We start from the raw sequence: 25,039 nt of genomic DNA, 5'->3' as shown, positions 1-25,039 counted from the left end.
GTAAAGCGGTCTGTGGCCTCCGCAGAGCGACGACTCGGACGTGTGGGACGACACGGCCCTCATCAAGGCGTACGACAAGGCGGTGGCCTCCTTCAAGGTAAGGGGGGCGGCCCGGGCGCAGCTAGAGCCTGGGCTGAGGCGGCCGGATTGCCTTTTATTGTCTTCCTCCTTTCCTTTCCCGCAGAACGCTTTAAAGAATGGAGAGTGTTCAGAGCCTTCGGACAAACAGGAGCAGCGCCTGGGGATGAAGAGAAAAAACAATAAAAAGAACAGAAATAGAAAGAAGAGCAACACAGTGCCTTTGAAACAGGTCACCTCGCCTGTAAATGCTAGTGGTGCTTGCGTGTTGTACTTCTCTGTGGTGCTAAAGAGTAGCTTTTTCATCACCTCGAGAATAACGTTCTGGGGTGGGGGAGTAATAGCGTTATAAACCTTATTTATGGATTACATTGAGCAATTTCACTAAATACAAAGGAAGAACTTCCTGGGTGGGAGTCATCTTTCTCATGGTTGGGACAAAAAGTATTTTAGAAAAAAGCATCTTTCTGCATCTTTCTCTCTGATCCCTGGTGTAGGTGTTTACTTGCCGCTCTTGCTTCTGTTGCAGTGGAAAGTTGGTGACAGCTGTAATGCTGTTTGGTCTGAGGATGGTAATGTGTACCTAGCAACTATTGCCTCTATCAATCAGAAGAAAGGCACATGTGTTGTTACTTACACGGGATATGGAAATCAGGAGGAGCAGAACCTGTCGGATCTACTTCCTCCAGCCAGCGACGAAACAGTAAGTGGGATGGGGAATTCGGGGCGGGTGAGGGACACTTTTTCATTCTTCTGAAAAGGAAAGAGAAAGCGGGAGAATCAGCTTTTTCCAGTATTTCTGGTACCACTGCGGCGTTCAGAGTGAGAATCGATACCCGATTCCATTGTGAACGGACACAAGCTGATGGAGGGAATTAAAGCATCCCCTTCTTGAACTCAGCGTGGAAGAAAGGGAGGGCACAACAAGAAATTCATGAGTGAAAGACAACATAGCTAAAATGGTAAGCAGATAAGATTATGGGGTTATAAAATCTTTCCTGAGTAGGACTGGGAGGGCCAGAGAGAGGGAAAGATGTGGATGGGGCTTTCCAAGCTTTTTCACACCAAAATTGCTTGCTGTAAACTCCTGTTTAGTGCATCTCATAAAAATGTCTTGGTCTTCTAGAATGAAAATGAGACTCCGTATTCAACAGATGAAAGTGAAAAATCTTCCCAGTCACCTCAAAACAAAAACAACTGCACAAAAGCAAGATTCTCCCCTCAAAACCTACGTTTTCCCGCACCACCAGCAGCCCCAGGCCTGGGAAGGGTGAGTTCAGCCTTATCTGAAATAACTCATATACCTCTGTTAAGCCTGGTGTCTGAATTCTGAGACAGTAGGATGATATTTATTATTGTCTAGAAACCAAATAACAGCATTTTGAGAATAGATATACAGATAAGCATGTTAGAACCTGTTGATACGTCATTTTATAATAATCTGGCCACAGTGTAGCTCTTTTGCAGTGCTGCTGTCTAGTGAGGAAAGCCTTCTCCCTAGCTAACACTTGCTTTGCAATTGCCGTGTAACTTAAAAGAGGGATGTTGTTCCCTAGACTGTGATAGTGCTGTTAATGATAGCACTGTTCACGTTTTAAGATTGCACTTCTTCTAGCCAATTGATACGTTTCAGTACACAGGACATTGAAGGCAGCAAAAGCAATGTCCAGATGTCAGAAGCTCTCAGCTGTAGCATCTCTGCTGAATTATGAGGGCTGGGGTATTGATATATTCTTCAGTTCTCCTGTTGTTGTAGGAGTCTAAATAATAGTGCAGTTGAATGCAGCATTATGTTTTCTAAATATTACTGTTTGTGCACGATTTCTTTATAAGGTTTCCTTTTTATCTTTTTTCATTCATATCAATAGATTTGTATCTAAGTTCATTTTAAAGACATTCACAAGCATAATGGAATTTAGTTAGCATATGCCCCCCGCCACACAGGAGCAGAGAAATTATCTGTTTGCCTGTGGGCAATATTAGATATGTTTCTTCATGTGAGAGTGCAGCCACTGACTTCTATTTAGAAAAAACTTTTTAAAATGCTTGTATTAACTAGAACCCTGTTTCAGCACTGTTTATCTCAGTGGCACGTGTAATGTAGGTTTTACTTTTCCAGTCATGGAATGATCCACAGAAATAGCTACTGTGTGTTGTTATTGCAGTTTCATTAAATTGCTGGGATGTGTTGTCTTTAGTTTAACGTTTGTGAGTAGCTTCAAATAATTCTTTAAAATAAAATCCTAATGCCTGAAATTTCTTTAATTTTCACTATCCAATTTTTTTTTTCAATGTAGCCTGGATCAAAATTCAGGGCACCTCCATCGTTTTTATCTTGCTGGCCTCCACCCTTCCTAGCCGGACCACCGGTAAGTGATAGGAGAATGAGGAAGAAAGTGTCAGAGATGAGTACTGGTGATCTCAAGTTTTCTAACGGAATATGCTCACTGCCTGTGTTTTTAGAACACATTTCTGCGTTAGAGTTTGTATTTTCCAGGTATTTGATAACGCATTCAGTTACAAATATTACAGGAATCTAATGCACAAGGTCTGGTCTGCACTCATTTTGGTGATAGTGAAGCTGTTGGTAAGAATGTCAAGAGAAAAATTATTTGAAGAAACTACACCTTACGTTTGATTAACAGCATTTCACTGATGCAGATAAATATTTTCCCCTAATAAAACTTTTGTTTGTACGTTCAAGCTACAGGAATCCTATTTCTCCCAGGCTTTGGAAATTACATGTTTTCAGAAAATACTGTCTCATTTGACTCCTTTTCAGAGAATGCATTGAGGATATGTTCCTATTTTTCAGTTTTATATTTTGATCATTTAGAATTGGTTACTAGCTAACCTGGGATATACCCTACTGAAACACAGACGTTTCCTTTGTGTTTTCTTAGTTGATTCCTCCTCCACCACCTATGAGGCCAGACTCTCCTGAGGATGATGAAGCATTGGGGAGCATGTTGATAGCCTGGTACATGAGTGGTTATCACACTGGGTATTACCTGGTACGTGCTACTTTTGTCTTGAAATGTCTTTGTAATTTTGCTTTTGCGTTGCTGCTGCTGTTTTCAGCAAGAAGTTAGAGAGGGAGGGCTGCTTTTTAGATCTCTTACTCTAATTCATGATAGCTAAATTTAAGGGTATTTTGTATTGTGTAAGTGTTCTTGTCCTTGAGTAGGAGTCACGTGAGCCAGCATATATGTGTAGTCAATGTTGGTTTAGTCCTTTGTTCCACTGGAGGGGTCCCATTAGGTACTTTCATAGCCAGTGTTTTATAGCCATTCTGAAACAACCAGTTCTGTCTTTGTGGGCAGGTGGAGTAAATCTGAGTATGTTTATTATTCAGTAGTTTTCTACGTGTTTTCTTTGAGTATGAGTGGTGGTATCACATTTAGGATCAGATTTGGCATTTTTGCAGAGACTATTCACCAGTAATTGTTTCAGGTGATTGTGAAGGTCCAGCAGGAGCTGTCAGCATAGTTGTGAAAAATCTGTGACATGGAGTATTGATTTCTATTTTCCTTTGTACACTTACGAAGCAAGAAGATTACAGGAGGAATTAAAAACTCTTTGCATTGGGGAAGTTGGAAGCGGGGGATTGGTGCCATAGGGTATCTTCAAAAGACTAGTTTTGGAATTTCTTGCTTCAGATTATATATAATTGTGGATTGCTTTAAATTACTTCTAATTGAACAAGAAATACAGATTTGAAATTATTCTGTAGAGCCGGTGATTATAAAGAAGACATGTAGTTTGGCTTTTGTCCTCTTTAAACTGCCCATTCTGATTTCCCCAAAGAGTTAAAAGCTGTTCTTGATTTGTAAAGGGCTAACAAAAATTGTTCAAAAATGTTTTTGTTCTGCAACTAAAGCTTTTATTTCCATGTTAGTAAAAACAAGATTGTACTAAATTGTATCCTGTAGGGTTTAAAACAAAGTCGAATGGAAGCAGCACTGGAGAGAGAAACACATGCAAAATAACTGAATATCCATCACTGTTTTGAAGGATTGTAAGTATTGTAATTTTGTGCTAAATGAAGTTACAGTGTTGCTTGACAAATTTGTTTGAAACTACAGTTCATTTTACAAGCTCTCAACAAGTTTTGAATTCTGTGCAAAAACTGCAAGCTTCGGGACTTCCATCCGCTCTTACGGGTCTCTACAAAGACCGCTTCTGCCAGTAGTGATCCCTCCTTTGCTTAGCAGCTGTGGAATGTTATTTTCTTGGCTAGAATGAAGGAAAGTATTTCATTGCTCTGAGAGGTTTAACTACAGCATCTCTCTACATCAGGATTAACAACACAGCTTACTTGAATTATTGAGTTACCTTCTTTGTTTATGGGCTGTTTTGAAAATAAAAGGTTGTTAAGTGAAATGCTTTTTGCATCTATGTACACATCTTCAGAAGCAACTGCTTCATTATACAGATGGGATAGCAGCATGTGCAGCTAAACTTTGTTTTCAGGACAAGATCAACATTTCAGTTTGATGTCATTGAGCAATTCTGTTCTCATTGCTTCAGTGCCTGTGCTTTTATTTGAAATCCTTTGTTTAGAATTCTCCAGTATATTGTTCAGTTCCTTATAGAACAAAACTATATTCTCCTGGGGATTTGTTTTTCTGATTTTCTGTGACAACATAATTTCTGTGCATTTGAGTAATTCTTGTTTGTTTGTTTAAAAACAAAAAGCTCTTGTATACTAATTTTTGCTTCTTTTTTAAAGCCAGGTACAAATCTTTCCCACTGAGAGGTGTATATCACTTATGCACTGATGGTTGATGGTGAAGATGAGAATTTTATCAAGACAGTTAATATTAACATTTTCTTAACATTGAGCTGTCCCTGATAACAAGTAAAGAAATAACTTAAGACTAGTAATTATATGTGCATTGAAATGAGCTATTTCTTAAAGACCTCTAGTCAAATGTATTTAGAAAGCACTGTGGCAATAAAATATTTTTTACTTCCCTGAAACAACTTTAAGTCTTTTTAGCACATGATAGATTTAAGTCTTTTAACCCCACATGATAGATTTAATCTCTCATTTTAACACCTCTTGTATTCCTCAGACTTTTTATCTGAATGACAACACCAGAACTAGCGATTACAGTAATTCTTTTAGGAGACAGCTATGGCAGCAATGTATGTTACAGTGGCCACTGGTGGCAATGGCCTGGAAAACGGTATACTATCATTTTAAAAGAGGTATTATCTTATGGGTCTGATTAGAATCCTGAATACCACAGCTGGATTCGGAAAGGCTCGGGTTTTGTTTCAAATGCTTGTTAATAAAGTTCTACTTTTCAAACTTTGAATTTAGGGGTGTGGTTTGTTTTGGGGTGGTTTTTATTTTTAGCTTCTGTAGACATCTGTCAGTTGGATGAATGGCTGAAATACACCAGAAAGTTTTGCTGTGTGGCCTTTTTCTGAGTACCGTTACTGAAAGCAAATTAGAAAAAGCAGACTGTGGAAAGGTAACGGTAAGTATGGACTTAGATTTCAGCCTTTACAGTCTTAACTCTTGTAGAGTAGAGGCTGCAGCCACAAAACTAGACAGTAATGTAGTTAATGCCACTGGTTTGCTTTTCAGGGAAACTAGCCAAATACAGGTCTGAACTTTGCTGCATTCAGTTCCTTTTCCTACTGTGGCCGAGTGTCAGAAAATGAGTTTTCCCACAAATAATTGAGCAAAAAGAGACAGACATAATTTTAAATTCCCTAAGCCACTTTGAAGGCTTTTTCTTAATCATCTAGCTGAAGTAAATTAAGATTGCTTGCAGTGATGCAAAGCTTCTAAATCAGTTGTTCAGCAGCTGTTCATTGCTGAAGATGCACAACTGCCATCTGCCTTAATCAGCTAGTCCTGTGTTAGTAACTGGCATTACGTTACAAAAAGTGGCCTTTATCAGTTTTTAACACTGGTAAAATCTAGCATCCAATACTATTTTTAGTGCAGTACTTACCATAAAGGGTTTTATGATTTTTATTTCATAAGTGATTCATGTAATTGATTTCATTGCAAGCAAAACAACTGACTAGAAATAATTTATTTTAAATAGGCTTTAAGCAAAATTTTACATTTTTCTTTGGAAGGTAGCACTTGGGTACAATCTATAACCACATTTGCAAAGCAAGTCAGGTTTTCAGAGTTACGTTAATCCTGTCTCCTATTCCTTCATCCTTTTACGTTAACCTAACCCTGCTGTAGAATAGACTGGCATGTCTCATCCTGGTAAAAATTTTACAATATATGTTTATTTGCAGTGCAGGTGTATAATTCATAATACAAGAAGGAAGAGAAAAAAACCCAAACCCTAATGCTTTCAAACTGTTCTAGTCTTGAAAAATTGGTGGAAGTGGCAAGACCCATTGCCAAGATAATTTTAAACTCCTAGACTAGGGGTGCTGCTCCTTCATGATATCAAACATTTTAAGGTCCTCTGCGTCAAGGAGCCAACCCATCATTACTATTGTCACAAGACCAGGCAATCAAGAAACGCACTGGACAAAAGCCATCACTGTTGATGCACTGGCTTTGATCTGATGTGTGAACATACATCTAATGTCCGGCTCTTCTAAAGCAGGCGTGTTATTAAGTGTTCTACAGAAGTTTCTCCAACCAGTTTCTGTAACATCGTGATTTGTTAACAGAGCTTTTCAAGCTTCTGGAAACCTCCATGGTTTGCAACCTTTGCTGCAAAAATAAACAAGACATCAGTAAGGATTTAAAGATGCTCCAAACCCATATGAAATGAACAAAAATACAGCAAAGCTGAGGTTTTGCACATTAAAAATAAAACAAAGTTGTTGCTATTAGCTTGAAAAAAGTAGAACTTTAACTCAACTCATTTAAGCATTTTAATACCTCAGGCTGAGGAGACTGATACGATAGAGGGTACTCTACTCAGCATTAATGTGCCTGCTAAAGTAAGATACCGATGTGTTTTACCAGTGCTCGAATACCACTCTTACAGAGCAAGGCAAATACAACGCCAGCTTAGGCAACCACTTGAGGTCAGACGCCAGATCAGCTTTGCACAGATGTAAGATACTGAGTTTAACCGTCTCTTTCCTGCCTGTGTACCATCACATATGCTCTTCCGTCTTGCCTTATGGTCAGCCTATTTACAAGATGGGACTCTTGTCATCAAGTCACTATTTATACTAAAATGTATGTCAAAAAAAAAGAAAGATGGTATGACAGACTTAGCATTTGCTTACAAAGAAATTTCCCTCAGCCTATGTATGAGATGGTAGTTTTAAGACTATACTAAAGTAAAGTATTAAATTCAAGAAATATTTTGGTAATACACAGTTTTAACAGCTAGGGCATACAAGCTAATATAACTAGCAACAAAGTTATGAAGCTCTATTTTAAGTCAGTTTTTTTTCATTGATTATTTTTCTTGTAATTTACATTACTTTGTAGAAGACAAGGGGAAGTAAGGAGGCATTTCAAAAGAGGTTTCAGCAAAGTTTAGTGTATAAGCAGTCTGAATACACTTTGATGAGCAACAAATATTTTGGGCTGAGTATAGAACAAACAGGAATAAATGATACCCATTAAAAATGACAAGTAATTTGCAATTGTTGTGATGTATACAAACAGAAGCAGTATCTTCTCTACCCAGAAATGTTACTTCATGTTTGAAGTTCTCTCCTTCAAACTCACCTATTTCTAACAGGCTGTCATCATCCAGACATAGGATAAATGAGAAGCATCTGAGGTGCAGCAGGTGTAGACACTGCTGAACAATCAGTTTGGCTGCAGACTTTATTCCCTTCCCTGCAGGAAGGATGAGCTCCTCCAGGTTAAGACCACCACCTAAGTTGTATGCTTCAGAGAGAAGATAACCTTTCCTGTTAAGATTAAACAAGTATATGTTTCCTAAATCTTGTAACGCCAATGAGTGACAGCAGCAGAGCCAAGTAAAAAAAACATTTAGATTCTAGGCAATAGGTTACTATCAGCTTGCTTTCCTCAGGTTCGCCCCTGCCATTGTTGCGAAGGTCGCTTCCCTCTGTAACTTAATAGCTTGAAAAGGTCGTCAACAGAAAAGGCAGAACTACTTCTCCAGAAAGGGTCTAAGAGGTCTCATGAGTCCTCTAGAGATAAAAGGAATATAAATAATAAAAAAAAAATAAAAGGAATCTTCCATGTTGCCAAACTCAAGGGACACACAGGAAAGAAAAAGAAATTAGGGTAATCCTCCCCTCCCAAAATGCAAGCCTTTTCAACCTTTCCTTGTTCCCTATAGGTATGGCTTTTGCAGGAGGACAATCTTGGCTTTCAGAGGTGCTGAACACCTCTGATTCCATAGTTTATAACGGCCATCCATCTCCCTCGGCTCATCCATCTCAGAAGGACATGAACACATGCCCTTCATCACAAACTGCTTTGTGAGACCTGGTTTAACATTCTAGTTCTAGACATGCTCCAGTATCTCAAATGGCATTTAAGCTGTTCAAGTTATTTCTTAAGATCTCCAAAAGAACCTGAAACAATAGTTCTGTCAAATGCAACAAATCACATCAGCCGAAAGGAAAGATATGTACAAACCAAAGATTTCACAAGCTTCCTTGTCATCAAAATATTGGCTTGTAAGATCCAACACTTTGAGAGAGACAAAATTGGGCAGAGCAGCAGCTAGGAGGAAAGAAAAAAAAGTATGCATTTTCATTCTTGGAACATAAAATTAGCAGTTTCTCTCAACTATTAAGTTTTAAAAGGTGAATTTTCTGTATTAAAAAAATTCCTACCTAAAGAAAGCAAATCTCGATCTGTCAAAAATGACCTGGTTAACTTGATTTCTTTTAATTTCTTGCGTGAAGAAATTGCTGCCAGAAGGGATTCAGCATTGAAGTAGCTGGAGCAGTCCAGGTGAAAAACAGAGAGGTCTTGGAAGCTCTTAATAAATTCAACTACAAAACAAAGTGTTGCAACACTGGAGATTCACTGTATAGTGAACAAAGGTCAAAAATCAAGAAGGTTTTGCTAGCTCCACCTGTGAACTTTACTGTGGAAGGAAGCATATTCTATCACAACAAAAGCAAATGAGAGAGAGAAAAAGATGAACGGGAGCAGCAGCTTGATTCCTCTGTTTACATGTTAAATCAGATGGCCTGTGTTTTACTTTAGAACTAGAATCATGATGGATCATTCTGGCCTTAAAATGCAAACAAGTTGTGCTATAGATTCATTTCTGGTTTCTTTCACACGTGAAAAATATTCTAGTTTTTCAACATTTAGTGGGACTGAAACTCTTTAAACACCTTCCCCCTAAAGTTATTAGTTTTAGGTACATTGTAAAACCCTATCCAATGGCCAGATATTGAGGGCACAGTTCACTGAATGTTGTTGATTTGTACTGTATGTTTATATTGAAGTAAAGGTAGGTAATTGTTATAGCATACAAAAAATGGGTTATCTAGGGGCCCTGAACTGAAGACTAAGCTTCTTCCTGGAATAAGGCAGCTAAAACAGAAGTCACGACCCGTTCATTGACATGTCAGAGCAGCTATGCACATCATCTGGACTCAGTTGCCAGTTGTGCTCCCTCTCTTCTTCCTCCCGGTGGACTGTGAGTGGTGAGAAGGGAAAATACTCACTCTAGGAAAACAAAGAGCACAGTCCTGCTCATTCCTCCATACTAACTTATTATGGAGGTCAACAAAGTTACAGCACTGAAAGGTTCAGTGCCTCTTTTGTTGCCCAAGGTAGAAGCTGTAGGGCAGAACCAACGGGAAGACAACTTGGAGATGCTACATGCCTATGAAAACAAGAAATTAAAACTGCTCCTCAGTATCAGCAAGTGCTAGTGGAATACGGTACCTAAAGTTTTAAAGTGCACCTTACCCAGCCTAGAGCTGTTTTCAAGCTTCATTTTGCTCATCAACAATTTCTTCATGTTACAGAGATTTTTGAAGCCATCTGCTATTGTATCAAATACATTGCAGTTCTCACATTGACTCACTCACAGTTCCTCCAGGCAGAGGAATTTGTCCAAATTTGAAAGAAGTAGTTCTATGACAAAGCCAGCCAAACATACAATGAAACTGGGTTGATCTGCTTAATCCCTCTGTTCTTCTGACAATTTGCCAAGGTTTTTGTAGCTGAACTTCACTATCTCACATCCTAACGTCTTTGGCTTCCCTTCTCTTGACTGCTGCTTCCTATCCTCCTTGTACCACTGCCCTTCCCTGCCAACCCATCCTTCACTGAGGCTTCTGCTGCTTACAGCCTGAGCATATGCCTGGCAGGATCCCATAAATGCAGCTGTACTGCCCAATATTCTTCTATTTTGAAAGCCCAGTGCAGACCCACTCAGATTGCCCCAAGCAGAAAATGCATGTCTGCCAGTGCCTGCTAGCTTGTCCTCCATACTTGCGGTGGTGTGCTCCCCCCTGCCCCGCCTAAGCAACAACCACCAGTGGGGGTGGCGATGGCTGCATCCAGCTTATGCTGGGCTTCAGGGACGGATGGCCACACAGTAGCCAAGGGCTCTCTGGAGCAGAGAGCCGTAGATGTTGCTGGTATGCAAATATGACTATGGGTCAATCCTCTTACTCTATAAATAGCGGACAGCCCAAGAGCCCTTTGAGCTCCTCTGCACGGCAGTGGGCTGCACAGCGGGATCTCCCCTGGAGTAGGGACGCCTCTCACAGTTACTCCTCGAGGTTGAGAGATTCCTTGCCACAACAGATCCTCGGTAAGTGACTAATAGCATGCTAAACTTTGAAATCTTAGCTGAGTGATATAAGGGATTGGTTGTGCTTATATAATCCTTTAGACATAAACTGTTGACCAAGTCTGGGACTAGGACTGGATCCAGCCGCACCCAGACTCCTCTCTGAGAAGGAGTCTAGAAAGCAAGGGGGTCCTTTCTGAACCTCACGGCTCAACGGGAGGGTATTCCTGACAGTTTTGTCTGAGCCTGTCCTCTATGCAGTAAATAATCAAGTGTACCTTGCCATTGAATCTTGTTAAACCAGTGTCGCATTTACCACTGAACTTTGTTAACTCACTGTTTTCTATCAATAAAGTGTATTGTTGCTTCTCTCTTATGACTGAAGTGCAGTCTCACTCCACCTGCGACAAGACTGCACTATCCTCTGCTGAAGTGCAGTTCTGCCTCTGTAGTGACATACACCTCTTAGATCAAAAACCGGTATCAAGGTCATAAGCTGAAATTAGGGACCAGGATGGAAATCTGTTAATGCAGAATGGCTGCCTATCCCCTGAAACGCATACGGTAGAAGACAACTTTACTATTCATGGATATGGAGCTGTTCACTTGTCAGGCACCAAGGGGAGAGGAAAAAAAAGGGAACTAGAGAGAAAAATTACATTCTGCCAAAATTCAGTGTGCTGTACCTGGCATTTCTTTTTCGTCTATCTCAAGACATTCCACAAAAGACATCGAGAGAAGTAATTCTTGCTCTGTTATGCTCAAGTTAAGATGATGTAAGCTACATTTTTTAAAATGTTCCTCGTACTGTTCAATAGCAGGTCAGATAACTTCTATGAATCCAGGACTATTTTTCAGCTGAAGTTCAGTATAATCTGAAACGGAAAAGAGTGTCATCAAATTTCTGAGGTCAGCTTCCTGAAAGGAACTGATGTTGCTGAATGTACATTTTAAAAGTGGCATCTTCCCTGTTGTAAGTAGGAAAGGACACACGATGGAGTCTGGTAGATGTCTTTATATCAGTGAAAGAAAGCTATTAATGTTTTTTTCTTCTTCTTTCATTTTTTGTGCCATGTCATTAAAAAGTGTAAACACAGGAGCGTAATCCCGATCAATTGTTGACATCTCCAGTGAAGAATAGCAAGCACCTATTTCAGATACATTAAATTCTTATTTGTGTTCACTTCCTTGTACTGCAACCTGAAAACTACTGGGTAGAGACAGCGATTCTGGGTAATCCTGAAAAAACGCAACTTAGATTTTTGTGATTATAAAAATGAACTTAACAAAATATCATTGCCTCTTAGGAACTGAGAAATGATTGGGGCACACACAGAGACAGTATTGCTCTCATAAACTACAGAAATAGCAAAGTCCAGTAAATACTGAATGAAAACTGGAAGAAGCAGTTTTGGATCAATAAAACTTAACTGGTCAATGAAGAACATTCTTACTGGAAGATCTGAATGGTGCTGCAGATGTTCATCATTTTCTGACTGGCTTTCCAATGACTCCTTGTAGTCAATCAATTTAAATAAATAGGATATAATTTGGGGGACTGCTTTGGAAGAAAAGCTGCAAGTGTAAACCAATAAAAAATTATAGCACCCAGCAACTTCTCTAAATGTGTTGATTTGCTGCAAATACTGCAGCCCTCGCTCAAGTTTTTCTTTTTCATCAGAAACCAGGAGCTCACTCAGTCTTCTCCCTGCAAGAAACTCCTGGAACAAGGGGTGAAAGAATTTATAAACTGGATGAAGCCTTTGGGCAGTAAATTTGCTGAGTAAACCCAGCCTAACAGCTTCGTCTCCATCAACTCCTGCTTCAGATAGATCATACTCAGTGAAATCAAAGGATGGCTTGAAAAGACTGGTTAAGGCAAGTTCACTACGTGAGGAAAACATAGCCAGTACATGTTCTCTTTCTTCACCGTATTTTAGTAAGTGGTAGAACAGGTTGGCTTCAAAAATAGCCTTATCACTGATTATGTTACCCTTCGGATTCTGTATCCAATACACAGCCAGAGACACCATAAAAAGTGGTGTCTTTAGAATGGTCTGCATAGACTTTTCAAACTCCAGCTGAACGAGAAGCTGCTCCACAAGGTCAATATTGTAGGAGAACAATTTCTTTAGTACATACAGAGTGCTGGACAGAGGGAACTCTGCAATGCTTAGAGTGGTGGTTGCATACTTGCGAATTTCTCTCATCCTGTTAGTACAGACAGCAACAACCAAACAATGCCGGTAGAGGTGGTTCCTTTGTATAAGTTCTACAGTTTGGGGCACTGAATTCATCTCACTATAGTCATCCAAAAGAAATAAGACCTGGTTTTTCAGCGGCTGAATTACATCTCTTAGAGTTGTTTCTGTTAATGGTCCCACAAATCCTACTGGTTGATTGCATATAGTATCAGTCATGCTCTGACCTGATCTTGCATAAGTCAGGGAGAGATAAAATACAAACTTAAACCTGCTCAGAATGAGGCAGCAGCCTGAGGCCCAGAGAAGAGCTATTTTCCTGAGCAATGCTGGTTTTCCATTTCCTGCTTCACCTTCCAGCACAATGGTGGAGTTAAGGTTCTCAATGATTTAATGAAGAAAGAGCTGCTGTATTGGTTGATCATTAATATCCTTTAAGACAACTGATAGGTCCCCATAGAGTAATTTAAAGTCAATAGCCAAATGGTTTGAGTTCCCAAAGGAAAACAATTTGCTGAAGCTCTTACTGTTGTAAGCCTTTGTAAGTTTTTCGGTCAAGTTCTTTGCTTCTTGAAGACACTGACTTTCAACAAGTGTCATGTCTGCAAAAAGGATGACATTAAATAATAAAACCTAGTTGATTCTGTACACAAAAGTCAAATACAGTCAGCTGTCCATTAAATTGGAGTAATAAGAACCTGAGAATTTCTAGATAATGGAAAAAATTGGTATCACTTCTAGGTAATCCCAGTTCCCACGGTTTCTCTTTATCCTACTCAGTTGGCTTTGCACCCATCTAATTTAATGTGGTCTTAGTTAGTGTGTAGCAAGTAATCAAGTGATAAACTTGAGCTAAAAAGCTTTGCTGGACTGACCTAGCTCTGTGCAGAGACATGCTTGTATCTCAGTGCAATGATCCCTAGCCCTCCATGGACTGGAAAGAATAACTGGCTTAGATGCAGCACTGTGTCAATAAACGACTGAATTGCCAGGCTTGCAAGCAGGCTCAGAGAGTGGTGAAGACACATTCAGTTGGCACCATGCAGGCAAAATAGTGTTAAACTTGACCTAAACATCCTTTCTAGACCCACATTAGCTTCCTACAGAGCCACTGAGTCTCTGCACCATGCTCTCTAAAGCTGTTGCTCTGGCAGGGTTTCTAAGTTCTGGTACAGAGCATTGATTCTGGATAGAGCCAGCTATGTTGTCTGTGCCCATAGTACAGTTTATCCACAAAATAGATAATCTGCCCCAAAATAAATGTGTGGGGGCTGTACTTTGGTATTTCTGAATAGCTGAAATAAAGTAAATGTACTTCTACATCAAGGTAATTATACAGATATGCAGTATATGTATTGCCAAAAAACCCCACAGTAATCTGTTATATCAAATGAAGCAGTACCATTTTATTCTTTGCATATTCCACAAAAGTACAATGAACCCCAGAAATGTTCACTGGCTCTTCCTGCACTTCGCTAAGAGATGACACCAGAGAGCTCCTTTTCTGAAGACTTTGAGACAAGATAGAGTGTATTTATGACATAGCCTGGGGAACTAGGACTTCCTACCAGAAACAGCCCCAGTCACTTTCAGTAAAATGGAGATGTACATGTTGGTGAATACAAAGAATGAACAAACATCTTCATTAATAAACTGGCAACTATGACTCTTATTGTTCCCTCCACCATTTCAGTACTATGAGGTTTAAAACTATTATTATGCTTTCAGAGCTCTAAAATGTGCTTTTAGTGCCTTCAAAAATTACAAAACTGCTCTATCTGATACGTATATCCCAAATAATTTTGGCATTTCTGGGAGGCAGTAATAGCCATTTTCGGATTAACAGGAGGCTGCTAAAGAAAGCATCTGGACAGTACCACTATAGCAAATTTACTTTCGAGTTATCAACTCTGTGCTTGCACATCAGTACTGTTCTGCAGCAAATCAGTGCAAACTCATTGTGTGTGAACTCTTCCCTCAGAAATCCAAACACATGTATCAACAAAACCACTCCCTTGAAATGGCCATAGTATTTGGAAAAAGGAGGCATCAGAAGCAAAAGGTAGTGGAAGGTTATCACAACTTGGTTTCTTTTGTATCTAAAAGCATATACATATAATATGTAGTACGTGGCTGATACACATTTGCAATTTTCCAAAACATGAATGAAAAAAAATCATACCATATTGTCACAAAATAATTTAGTTTGCTTATATGCCTCATCTGCACAGAAGTGACTTTCGCCTGCTAAGGGATTGGTTTATATTCATAATTACAAAAGCAAACAGTAGCTGCCAGATTCTCTATTATTTGTTGTCCCTATATATGGACAACCCATAAATCCTAACTCAGTCCTTACTTCAATGAAAATTTTGTCTGACTAAGTAAGGTCAAATCCAGAAAACCATTAACAATCCTCTCAAACTAAAATGTAAATTCAAGTGAGGCTGCACAGTACTTACCAGCTCCTACAGAATGTAGGGTTGCTTTCTCTTCAAGATTTGCTTTACAGGGAGTTTGCTAGAACAAAAATAAATCCAGTTATACCCCCGTAAATATTTATTATTTAGTTCAAACTGGGTTGCTTAGGTACCAGCAAGCACCAGCTGCTACAAGGGCAATTTACAACAGATGCAGTACTAGCTCTGTATTTTTCAACACTAGCAAAATTCTTTTACTCCTCCCAGAAGCAGGACCTCAGCCATAATGCCCCTCTATCTTTATGTCTCTGTCTCTCTCTCCCCGGTAAGCTTCTTCCATCCCAGGGTTTTGCTGCCTGCCTACCAAGGATACGAGGCCCAGCTCTGATATGACACAGATGCATAACCTTGACGCAGACTGCGGAGAGAAAGCCATGAGACAGTCTGCAGAGATGCAAGGAAGATACCGCTACAGGCAGAGGGAGCAGGGTGAGACAGGGCGGCTGATGGCTGGAGGACTCTGCCATGTGCCTGCCCAGCAGAGACCCTTCGTTTGCCTGAGCGGGGTGGTGAGCATGCTAATGCTCAGCCTCAGAGCTCATAACATCCCAGCTATCTTTAGCATGAGTTAGCGAATGAATAATCGCTTTGTACTTCTCAGTTGTGTGTATCTTCAAGGTGCCTGAACAAACCAACCCAAGAGAGGAGCTGTGAGATCTCCCACAATAACGTCCTGCACAAAACCTCTCCATTAGCTTGCTGCAGTCCCACAAATTGGGACTTGGCTTTCCCCCTCCCACGAGCCTCTCTGCAGTGGTTCCTTGGCAGCCCTGTGGTTCCCCTGTCTGTGCCCGGCACCCCGGGCTGGGGTACTTTGCTATCGACGGAGCAGCCCAGGAGCACAGGCACTGTTGCACACATTACAATTTGCCAGCAAAGGATGATTGCTGTTAATTACTGAAAAGCTGATTGCCAGTAGCTGCCCTGCAGAGACACTTTCTCCACAACTTGGGTCAATGCCTGCAGGCAGGCAGCCGCTGTTTGGGGGTACGTGTTTGAACGCTGCAGGTACCTGAGCCACGGGGCTCAGAAACACCTTTCCAGAGGCAGAGCGGAGCTGCCGCTGCCTGCACCACGCCGACGCAGGTCACATACCCCCCCAGCTGTTCAGCAACCTCTGAAATGCAGTGCATTCAAAAGGTTGTCCGGCAGGAAGAACTGCAATAAGCTGCCTTTGCTGCTCGTTCTGCGCACACACGTGCAGAGGCTCCCTGTGGCTGGAACTATCATTTAAAATTGCAAAGCACAAAAACTGCTTCACTAACAGCAAATACTGCAGACAAGCGCAAACCTGTGCAGACTGTAATGTTGATGAGATCTCTGGTTGCTCTTTCAGTGACTTTCCAAGTACTTCCAAGCAGTTGGAACTAGAATGGTGTTTTCAAAAGACACAGCAGTTAGTGCAATGCATTGCTTCAGTTGCTTACATTCGGCAGAAGGATGGAACTATTTCACAAACATTCCTTTTGTTTGGAAACTTCTACTGTATTTCTACATTTAAACATTAATTTAAAAAAGGTACAACATCCTATACACTCAAGAAACATATAGTTATTTATATACATTTAAAGTAGTATTAAAAAAACAACTGCAAAAGTATATGGCAACTTTCATTGCACGGCAGGAAATTGTCTTAAGATACTCTGTCACTCACTCAGGGAACCATTTTGCATGTTCTTCCATAGGATCTTCACCTTCTTCCCATTCCTGTAAGCAACCTGCACAGCTGAAGCACTGTACCCTATCGCCTTCTCCTGCAAGCAAGAAATTACACACCTCAAAAATGGACATGTACATAATTTTTCTTCCTTACTAACATGCCAGCGGCATAAAAACTGCAACAATGCAGTCATTTCATGAGTTTACTTCAGTGGCCTCTACCTGTTACTGGAATCACATGCTTTTTAAATCATGAATAATAAAAATTACATCAAGGAAAATAAAATGCCGCAGAATTGAGAGATGTGCCATTATTGTCCTTTTAGTAGCACCAGACAAATGAATATACAAGTGCCCAGATAAATGCTTTCTCCTTTCTAAAAACATATCCTCCTTGCAACTCTTTGCTCTGGCTTTCCCCTCAGACAGGGTCATTCTGTTTCGATTCCCTTGCTCCGGCTTTTGCAAAAGCCATTCTGATTTTGCAGCTGCATTACCCTCCTTACCAAAAGCTAAAGCAAGATTTTAATTAGGTACCGGGACTATCTTGAAGCTCTGTCCCACCTGCATTGGTAAGTGGATCTTTTACTTGTCCTGTGTTTATATAGCTAACAAACTTGGTTCAAACCTGTATAGAAAAACCTGGCTTTAGCAAGAGCAGTGGCTTCCATATGGGCTTCTGCTGGCCAAGTTTTAAAAGAGTCCAGTTGAACTCCTTCATCCTCAAAGATGTTCAAGACGAGATCGCCTTTGCAACCAAAGATATTTGATTAGTTAGGAAAGCTTTAGCCTGCTATCCAATTCTCCAAAGCAGGGACAGAACTAGATTGCAAATATCTCAGGCTTACAGCAAAGCAAAAACACTACTACAGAACTGTATCTTTCAGATAACTATAAATGTTTATTCTTGATTTGTAGTACAAATGAAAATCTCTGGTTTTCTTTCAAAGCCTTCAGGTTTCATTTATTTTTCACATCTCTTACACAGGCAAATGCAAGAGAGAGATATCTACTTAAGCAGCACGTTTTATACTTAGCTTCTATAGAGAACAAATTTTTACTTGTGCTAAAAATTTCAGAAATACAGAACCAATAATCTTTCACACATGTAATCTTGCTTAAAAAAAAAAAAGCAACAGTCTGGAGCAGCTTTCATTGTTAATGGTGATGTACAATAAAAATATGAAGGCATTAGTTTCTAATGAAAAGCTAAGTCAGTATATTCTATTTTTTTACCTGTTGCAGTAGGTAAATTCCCCTTGATAAAGGAAGCAGTGAAATGCCCCCTTGAAGTGGACAGGCTGGATCGATGGGCCCAGACCAATTGTATGAGGTTCAACAAGGCCAAGTGCCGGGTCCTGCCGGGTCCTGCACTGGGCCACAACAACCCCATGCAGCGCTACAGGCTTGGGGAAGAGTGGCTGGAAAGCTGCCTGGCGGAAAAGGACCTGGGGGTGTTGGTCGACAGCCGGCTGAACATGAGCCGGCAGTGTGCCCAGGCGGCCAAGAAGGCCAATGGCATCCTGGCCTGTATCAGCAATAGTGTGGCCAGCAGGAGTAGGGAAGTGATCGTGCCCCTGTACTCAGCACTGGTGAGGCCGCACCTCAAATACTGTGTTCAGTTTTGGGCCCCTCACTACAAGAAGGACGTTGAGGTGCTGGAGCGTGTCCAGAGAAGGGCAACGAGGCTGGTGAGGGGTCTGGAGAACAAGTCTTATGAGGAGCGGCTGAGGGAACTGGGGTTGTTTAGCCTGGAGAAAAGGAGGCTGAGGGGAGACCTCATCGCTCTCTACAGCTACCTGAAAGGAGGTTGTAGCGAGGTGGGTGTCGGTCTCTTCTCCCAAGTAACAAGTGATAGGACGAGAGGAAATGGCCTCAAGTTGCGGCAGGGGAGGTTTAGATTGGATGTGAGGAAAAATGTCTTTGCTGAAAGAGTGGTTAAACATTGGAACAGGCTGCCCAGGGAAGTGGTTGAGTCCCCATCCCTGGAAGTATTTAAAAGACGAGTAGATGAGGCACTTAGGGACATGGTTTAGTGGGCATGGTGGTGTTGGGTTGCTGGTTGGACTCGATGATCTTAGAGGTCTTTTCCAACCTCAGTGATTCTATGATTCTATGATTCTATGAAGTGGAAAATTAAAAATTAATATTTATTTCTATTATGCATTCTATTTTCATGTCACTCTTCAGCTAAACGAAAGAAATAACTATAACATATAAACAGGGCTAGTACTAAGTATCAACATTTTAAATGGTTTCAGTTTGAGAGAGAGAATTTTCTGAAACAGAATTGACTAACGACAGGTTACTATTAATGAGAAGAAATGGCTCTCCTCAGACAGTAGTAGCTCTAAAGAAAGAAGGATAGCACTGATGCTCTTAAGATATCTGAGGTGGTGTTTTCCAAGCAATACTTGCAGTCCTCTCATCTTACATCAGCTAGTGGGTTTAGCTTCCAGATTTTTTGAGGTTTTTGAGGCACAGGAGTTTTAATCATGAAAGATCTTACATACGTTATATTTTTTTCTGTTGAAAGTAAGTCCCCCAAGAAAAGATGAAGTCACACAAGAAGAGCTGGCAGGGTAGAGTTCACCTAACCTGACTTCAGCTGTGCAGAAGTGCTTAGTTTAGCATACTCGCCTACGGTCTTCTTAATAATCAATAAATATGTGTAGGTGCCATGAGGAGTTAATTCAACCATCTGCCTTCGAGTAGGATAAATGCCAATTAGAGGTATGTGGCTTTTCATCAATGGACTACCTAGGTACTGCCCAGGCAAGCAGCTTGGATGCACATATCAAGATAAACTTAGATGAAACAAATGCCACCTAGAGTGCATAGTGTTAATTGCATATGCAATTATATACAGCTTTTAGGTTGTTGGGGTTTTTTTACGAGAAAGAGGGTGGAAATCAAGATCAAGGCCTAATTTGCCTATCTTCAATCCCAGATAGCGTCTCCTTGGGGAGTATTCCATGACAAAGGAAGATTGAAATAGATTATAAGCTCCCCACCACTCCAACAAATCCACTGTAGGTTTCAATGTACTTTTTAATTTCCTCACTTGATTTCTTACTTTGAAGGAATTCACACCTATAAAAAAACCCAAAATATTATTCCTAAGCATTAATTCCAACTAAAATTCTGGAAGCAGTGTTTCAGTTATCAAGAGGTGCATACTCAGGATTTTTCACAACAGAAAGACAATGAAACAAAGGCAAACTTTTTGGTGCTGTCAGCATTGTTCATGCAACATAGTGACTATCTGAGAGAATAATCAGCTGGCTTTTGCTCAATGAAAAGCCCATGGGAGATCTCTAGAAAGTATGTAAAACAATATATATAGAATAATTATAAGGTTAGGGGCAACAGACTTATACTGTTCAGTTCTCAGAAATAAAGATCTGCTGAAATCAATTATCTGAATATAACAACCTTGAAGACAAGAATGTGGTTTTTTTTTGTTTGCTTTCCAGCATCATTGCTGAGGAAAAAAAGAGATATCAAAACAAATCAACCTTTTTGTATATATAGAAATATTTCTATGACAGTCAGTCAACTTACTCAGGAAACTATTTAGCATGTTCTCTCCAAGGATCATCACCGTCTTCCCAATTTCCCAGACATCCACCACAAGCAAAACACTGCACTGTATCTTTCTTGCCTGCATGTAGGGAGTTACAGATCTCAGAGATAATCACACATTTGTGTGTTTTACTTCCTCACACTCTAGCCACCTGGTCACGACTATACCAGCCTGTACCATTGGTCCAAAATTTGTAGCTCAGGGAAGCCTTTTTCTTAGATTATAGCAACTGAAACTAAAAAGGTTTACAAAACTGCTTAGATTTCCATTTAATTTCAGTTGGGTCAGTCTGGGTCTAAACTTGGTGCAGATCCAAAAGTCAAAATATAAGGTAGATCTTTCCATCAAGATAAAACTTCAGAAATATCTAAGAAATTGTACAAGCTTGATAGAATAAACATATCTTTTTTTGTTGGCTATTTTTTTGATTTTGCATTCTAGCTAGTCAGTTTATTTGTAAAAGCTAAGTAAATGAATAATTCTAGAAACCAATGGAATAAGATGAGAGAACTAGAATTTCTGTCTCTAAGTTAACATATTGATAGTCAGCATAAACGTGGTGGAAGAAAGACAAGTCAGTCAAATGCTGTAACGCCAGTAGATAAAATATTTAGGGAAAATTGAGTAAACAGTGCTAGAAGGAAAAGGAATATCAGATCTTAATGATATCTTAGAACAAAATCAAACTAACCAACAAAGAGCAAAGATTTTCTACAGACTGGAATTTCAGGCCTCTATTGGAATAACACAGTTCTTGGTCCATATGACCAGCCAACCAACCAGGATGGCAAAAGTGAGTATGTAATGCTCAAAGAAATGAGAGAGGCACTGTGGGCAAGAAATAGAATTGTACCCAGTGACTCCAGTTATCCCCCAAGTGGACTGCACGCATACCACCTTGAGATGCAAAGTAGAGATGACTTTTTTTTTTTAGAGTCTTTCAGGCATAATCTCATGGGGCAGCTGGTTACCAAGTCTACAAGATGATGTGACTTGGTATTGAGAAATGCAGTGGGAAGAGCTCAAAGTCCCATGGTGGAAGTGTTGCTGCGTAACCATGACTGTAATTTACCTAGATGCAACATCCCACGCAGAAACAGGGAACCTACTAAGACTATGTTAAACTTCGAAACCAGGAACTATGTAAAGGTAAGGAAGCTGAAATGGCTGACTAAATACAACCAACCAACCAACCCAAAAAACCCACCAAACCCAAAACCCCCCAACAACTTTTACAGGCATTTGAGAGTTTCCTGAACGATATTTTACTGGAGGTGCAACACCACTATGTGCTATTTATTAGAAAAGACTTATGAAAAGTTACAGGAAATAAGTATGCTGATAGGAAAATAAATCAGATATTACAAGAATTAAGAAGGTATCATTCAAAAAGCTGAAGCTTTTGAGCAAAGAAAACAGAGGGCTCAAAAGCTCTCGCAGATGAAGTGTGAAAATAAAATCAGGCAGGCTGGAGGAAAAAAAAAAGTCCAAGAGCAACAAGCTAAAGGAATCTAAACCTTCTTCCAGATAGCAGGAACAAAAAGCCAGTGAAGAGAGCTGGTAGAGCCAACTGCTAATCAGGCTGTAGAAGAACCATTCCAAGGGGACAATGCAATTGCAGAGGACTTGAAGTGACATTCTCTGCAATGTCTGCATTAACATTCACTGCAGAAGAATTCCGGGAGATTCCCATTGTCTAAACCAGGGGGGGCATACAGCAGAAGGTGGATCCAAAATCAAAGCAATTATGCAATAGATTATGGCTGAGTGGGGACAATATAATGCCAATCTTAAAAAAGCAGTCTGCACCTCTGGGGGAGAGGAAGAGACATCAGATCTGTAAGCCTGGCATCTGTTACAGACAAATAAGCAGAAAAAACTATCATTATGCCACTGTACAAACCCACAGTTAATCCACATCTTAAACAGTGCATGTGATTGAGGTCCCCTCAACTCAAAAAATACTGTATTAGAAAAGGAAAAGGTGCAGGGAACAGCAGCAAGGACGATCAAAAATGTGGAACACCTTCCGCATGAGGAACAGTTGAGTCGCCTATGATCTTCAGCCTGGGAAAGAAAGTATTTATGGGGGATACAGTATATTACAAAATGATGAGTGGCGTGAAAAAAAACATTATACCCATTCAAGTATTGTAAGTAGACATTTTATATGTCTACTGTAATGTAATGTAAGCACCATTTTATAAATCAAAAGAGAAACCTCTCCAAGGATCGCTTCCAATTACCTGTAAAGAAAAACCCAGCTCTGGCAAGCAAACTGGGCTTCGTTCCTTTGGCGTATAATGGCCACCCATCAAAGGACTGCAGCCTCGCATCCTTCGCACTGTACCTGTAGGCGTGCTCTGCTGGGTTCTTCTCCAACTTCTGAACACATATGTCGTACTTTGAAATATCACCCACCTCTTTGCCCAGGACAAATTCACAAGTGGGACAAAATTTCTTGGGCTGTTTGTATGGGGTACATCTAACCTTCGTGGTAAATAAAACTAATCCACAGCAAAAACACTGCACGCTGGATTTAACAAGCATGTGATAAAACCCAGCAGCTGCCATTTCTGTGAAAGACCATGATGAATGAGATGTATAGGACAAGAAGGACTTTAATCTGTGGTGTTCATTTCTCATGGTAGGGTTGTAACTGTTCTGCAGCTGTTCACGGACTTCTTGGAATTCTGCCTCCATGACTTTGGCAAGCTTGTGAAAATCAAAGGCTGCATGCGGGAAACAAGCTTGCAATGCAGAAGGATTCAGCTCACGTATTTCATTGTCACTCGTCTCCACTGTAGGGTCCTCTTTGGCAGACATTTTCTGAAAAAACAAAGACGACTACCAAATTATATTACCCGCATCTTTTAGATAACATTGTCATCACCTCTGTTACCTTAATAACATGGTTTCTACAGTTTAGAAACACTTGATTTCACCTTACTAAGAAGAGATGAGGTAACTGGAGAGTTGCTACAAAGAAGTGTATTATAAATCTGACTAGCCAGAGACTTCTGCTAACTCTGATAGACCACAATGACAACAGCAAGTATCCTGAAGCATTTACAACCAAAACAGAGAGAAAGAAGAGACATAAACAGGTGAGATTTGAGCAAGATGACACAGATCAGTGGCAGATCTAAGAGCTTCATCCTGTAGCTTGAAATCCTAGAATAGCCTGGGTAAACTAACACACCTCTGTCACCTCAATTCTTCCATCTCAAAGCCATGACTGAATGTTGCTAGCAAACTTTGAATTTCTCCTTAAATTAGGAAAAAAACTGAGGTGACAAAACATACAATGCCAAATGGAAGATAGGAAGTAGAAGTGAGAAATAGAAAAAAAAATCAAAGCAAGCAATTGTTCTATTGCAGTATTTTAAAATTTCAACTGTTTTCAGTATAAGTAATGACTAGCAGGAGTTGCATGAAAAGGAACTGGGATTTCATAATCTCAAAAAGAAATTAATTTGGCAATGAAATTTATTGCCAAACTTACACTGTCAACACTTCTCTCTAGTAAAGTGGTTTTATTAAATGTTTGGTATTTACACTAGTCTTCTCAAATATAGCTTATCTTGTAGAAGTAGTAACTTTTTGTTATTAGTACTGTGGTATGACAACCGTAGAAAATATTTTGCTATGTGATGGTTCAGAACACAGCAAACATGTCTACGGTTCATATAGTTAAATTATGCTCCCTCCCTGCCTCCAAAGAGCTTTGCTTTGTTTTCTCAAATAATTGAGGGATCTTAAGAGATTTACAACATTTTCCAAACAAATTAATCCTTAAGAAAGTGATTCTAAATCCAGAATCTCCAACCTGTTGTTTTTACTCTTTTTCACTGGTTACAAAAATCACATTCTCCTCTCATAGGAAAATGTGTGCTAAACAATTTAAGTGCTTTCAAATCCCAAGGCGAAAAGTGCTGCAAAAGTCGTAAAAGTCTTCCAGGTCTATTATATTTTGAAAAATTACTTTCATGAATTGCACTATGGGCACCACGTTTATTTTTCCTAAATATGGAAACGTGATTCTCATTCAAATTTGATGACTTTTAAAATAACATTCATCTACTCTCATTCATAGAATCATAGAATCATTGAGGTTGGAAAAGACCTCTAAGATCATCGAGTCCAACCGTCAACCCAACACCACCATGCCCACTAAACCATGTCCCTAAGTGCCTCATCTACTCGTCTTTTAAATACTTCCAGGGATGGGGACTCCACCACTTCCCTGGGCAGCCTGGTCCAATGTTTAACCACTCTTTCAGTAAAGAAATTTTTCCTTACATCCAATCTAAACCTCCCCTGGCACAACTTGAGGCC

The 25,039-nt window shown here is 40.0% G+C and overlaps 2 protein-coding genes across 2 annotated transcripts in view; one reads left to right on the top strand and one right to left on the bottom strand.

The window, feature by feature from the left end:
* LOC103903783 (survival motor neuron protein) overlaps positions 1–5,400 on the top strand; it is a 6,569-nt gene extending 1,169 nt beyond the window's left edge. The window contains exons 3-10 of the mRNA XM_019473590.1: positions 7–97; positions 185–310; positions 608–781; positions 1,205–1,348; positions 2,376–2,447; positions 2,982–3,092; positions 4,011–4,096; positions 4,811–5,400. Of these exons, the coding sequence (XP_019329135.1) occupies positions 7–97; positions 185–310; positions 608–781; positions 1,205–1,348; positions 2,376–2,447; positions 2,982–3,092; positions 4,011–4,067 (775 nt within the window). The 3' untranslated portion in view covers positions 4,068–4,096; positions 4,811–5,400. The remainder of the gene's footprint in view (positions 1–6; positions 98–184; positions 311–607; positions 782–1,204; positions 1,349–2,375; positions 2,448–2,981; positions 3,093–4,010; positions 4,097–4,810) is intronic.
* Positions 5,401–6,420: 1,020 nt separating this feature from the next.
* NAIP (NLR family apoptosis inhibitory protein) overlaps positions 6,421–25,039 on the bottom strand; it is a 21,936-nt gene continuing 3,317 nt past the window's right edge. The window contains 15 exon segments of the mRNA XM_019473589.1: positions 6,421–6,740; positions 6,743–6,781; positions 7,760–7,924; positions 8,648–8,734; positions 8,848–9,009; positions 11,462–11,743; positions 11,960–12,050; positions 12,053–13,578; positions 16,552–16,679; positions 17,111–17,210; positions 17,744–17,863; positions 19,714–19,882; positions 20,130–20,208; positions 20,680–20,779; positions 22,948–23,530. Of these exon segments, the coding sequence (XP_019329134.1) occupies positions 6,421–6,740; positions 6,743–6,781; positions 7,760–7,924; positions 8,648–8,734; positions 8,848–9,009; positions 11,462–11,743; positions 11,960–12,050; positions 12,053–13,578; positions 16,552–16,679; positions 17,111–17,210; positions 17,744–17,863; positions 19,714–19,882; positions 20,130–20,208; positions 20,680–20,779; positions 22,948–23,530 (3,951 nt within the window).

The sequence above is a fragment of the Aptenodytes forsteri genome, unplaced genomic scaffold (assembly GCF_000699145.1).
Source record: "Aptenodytes forsteri isolate BGI_AS27 unplaced genomic scaffold, ASM69914v1 Scaffold167, whole genome shotgun sequence".
Taxonomy (NCBI): domain Eukaryota; kingdom Metazoa; phylum Chordata; class Aves; order Sphenisciformes; family Spheniscidae; genus Aptenodytes; species Aptenodytes forsteri.
This window is presented reverse-complemented; position numbering and strand designations above follow the sequence as displayed.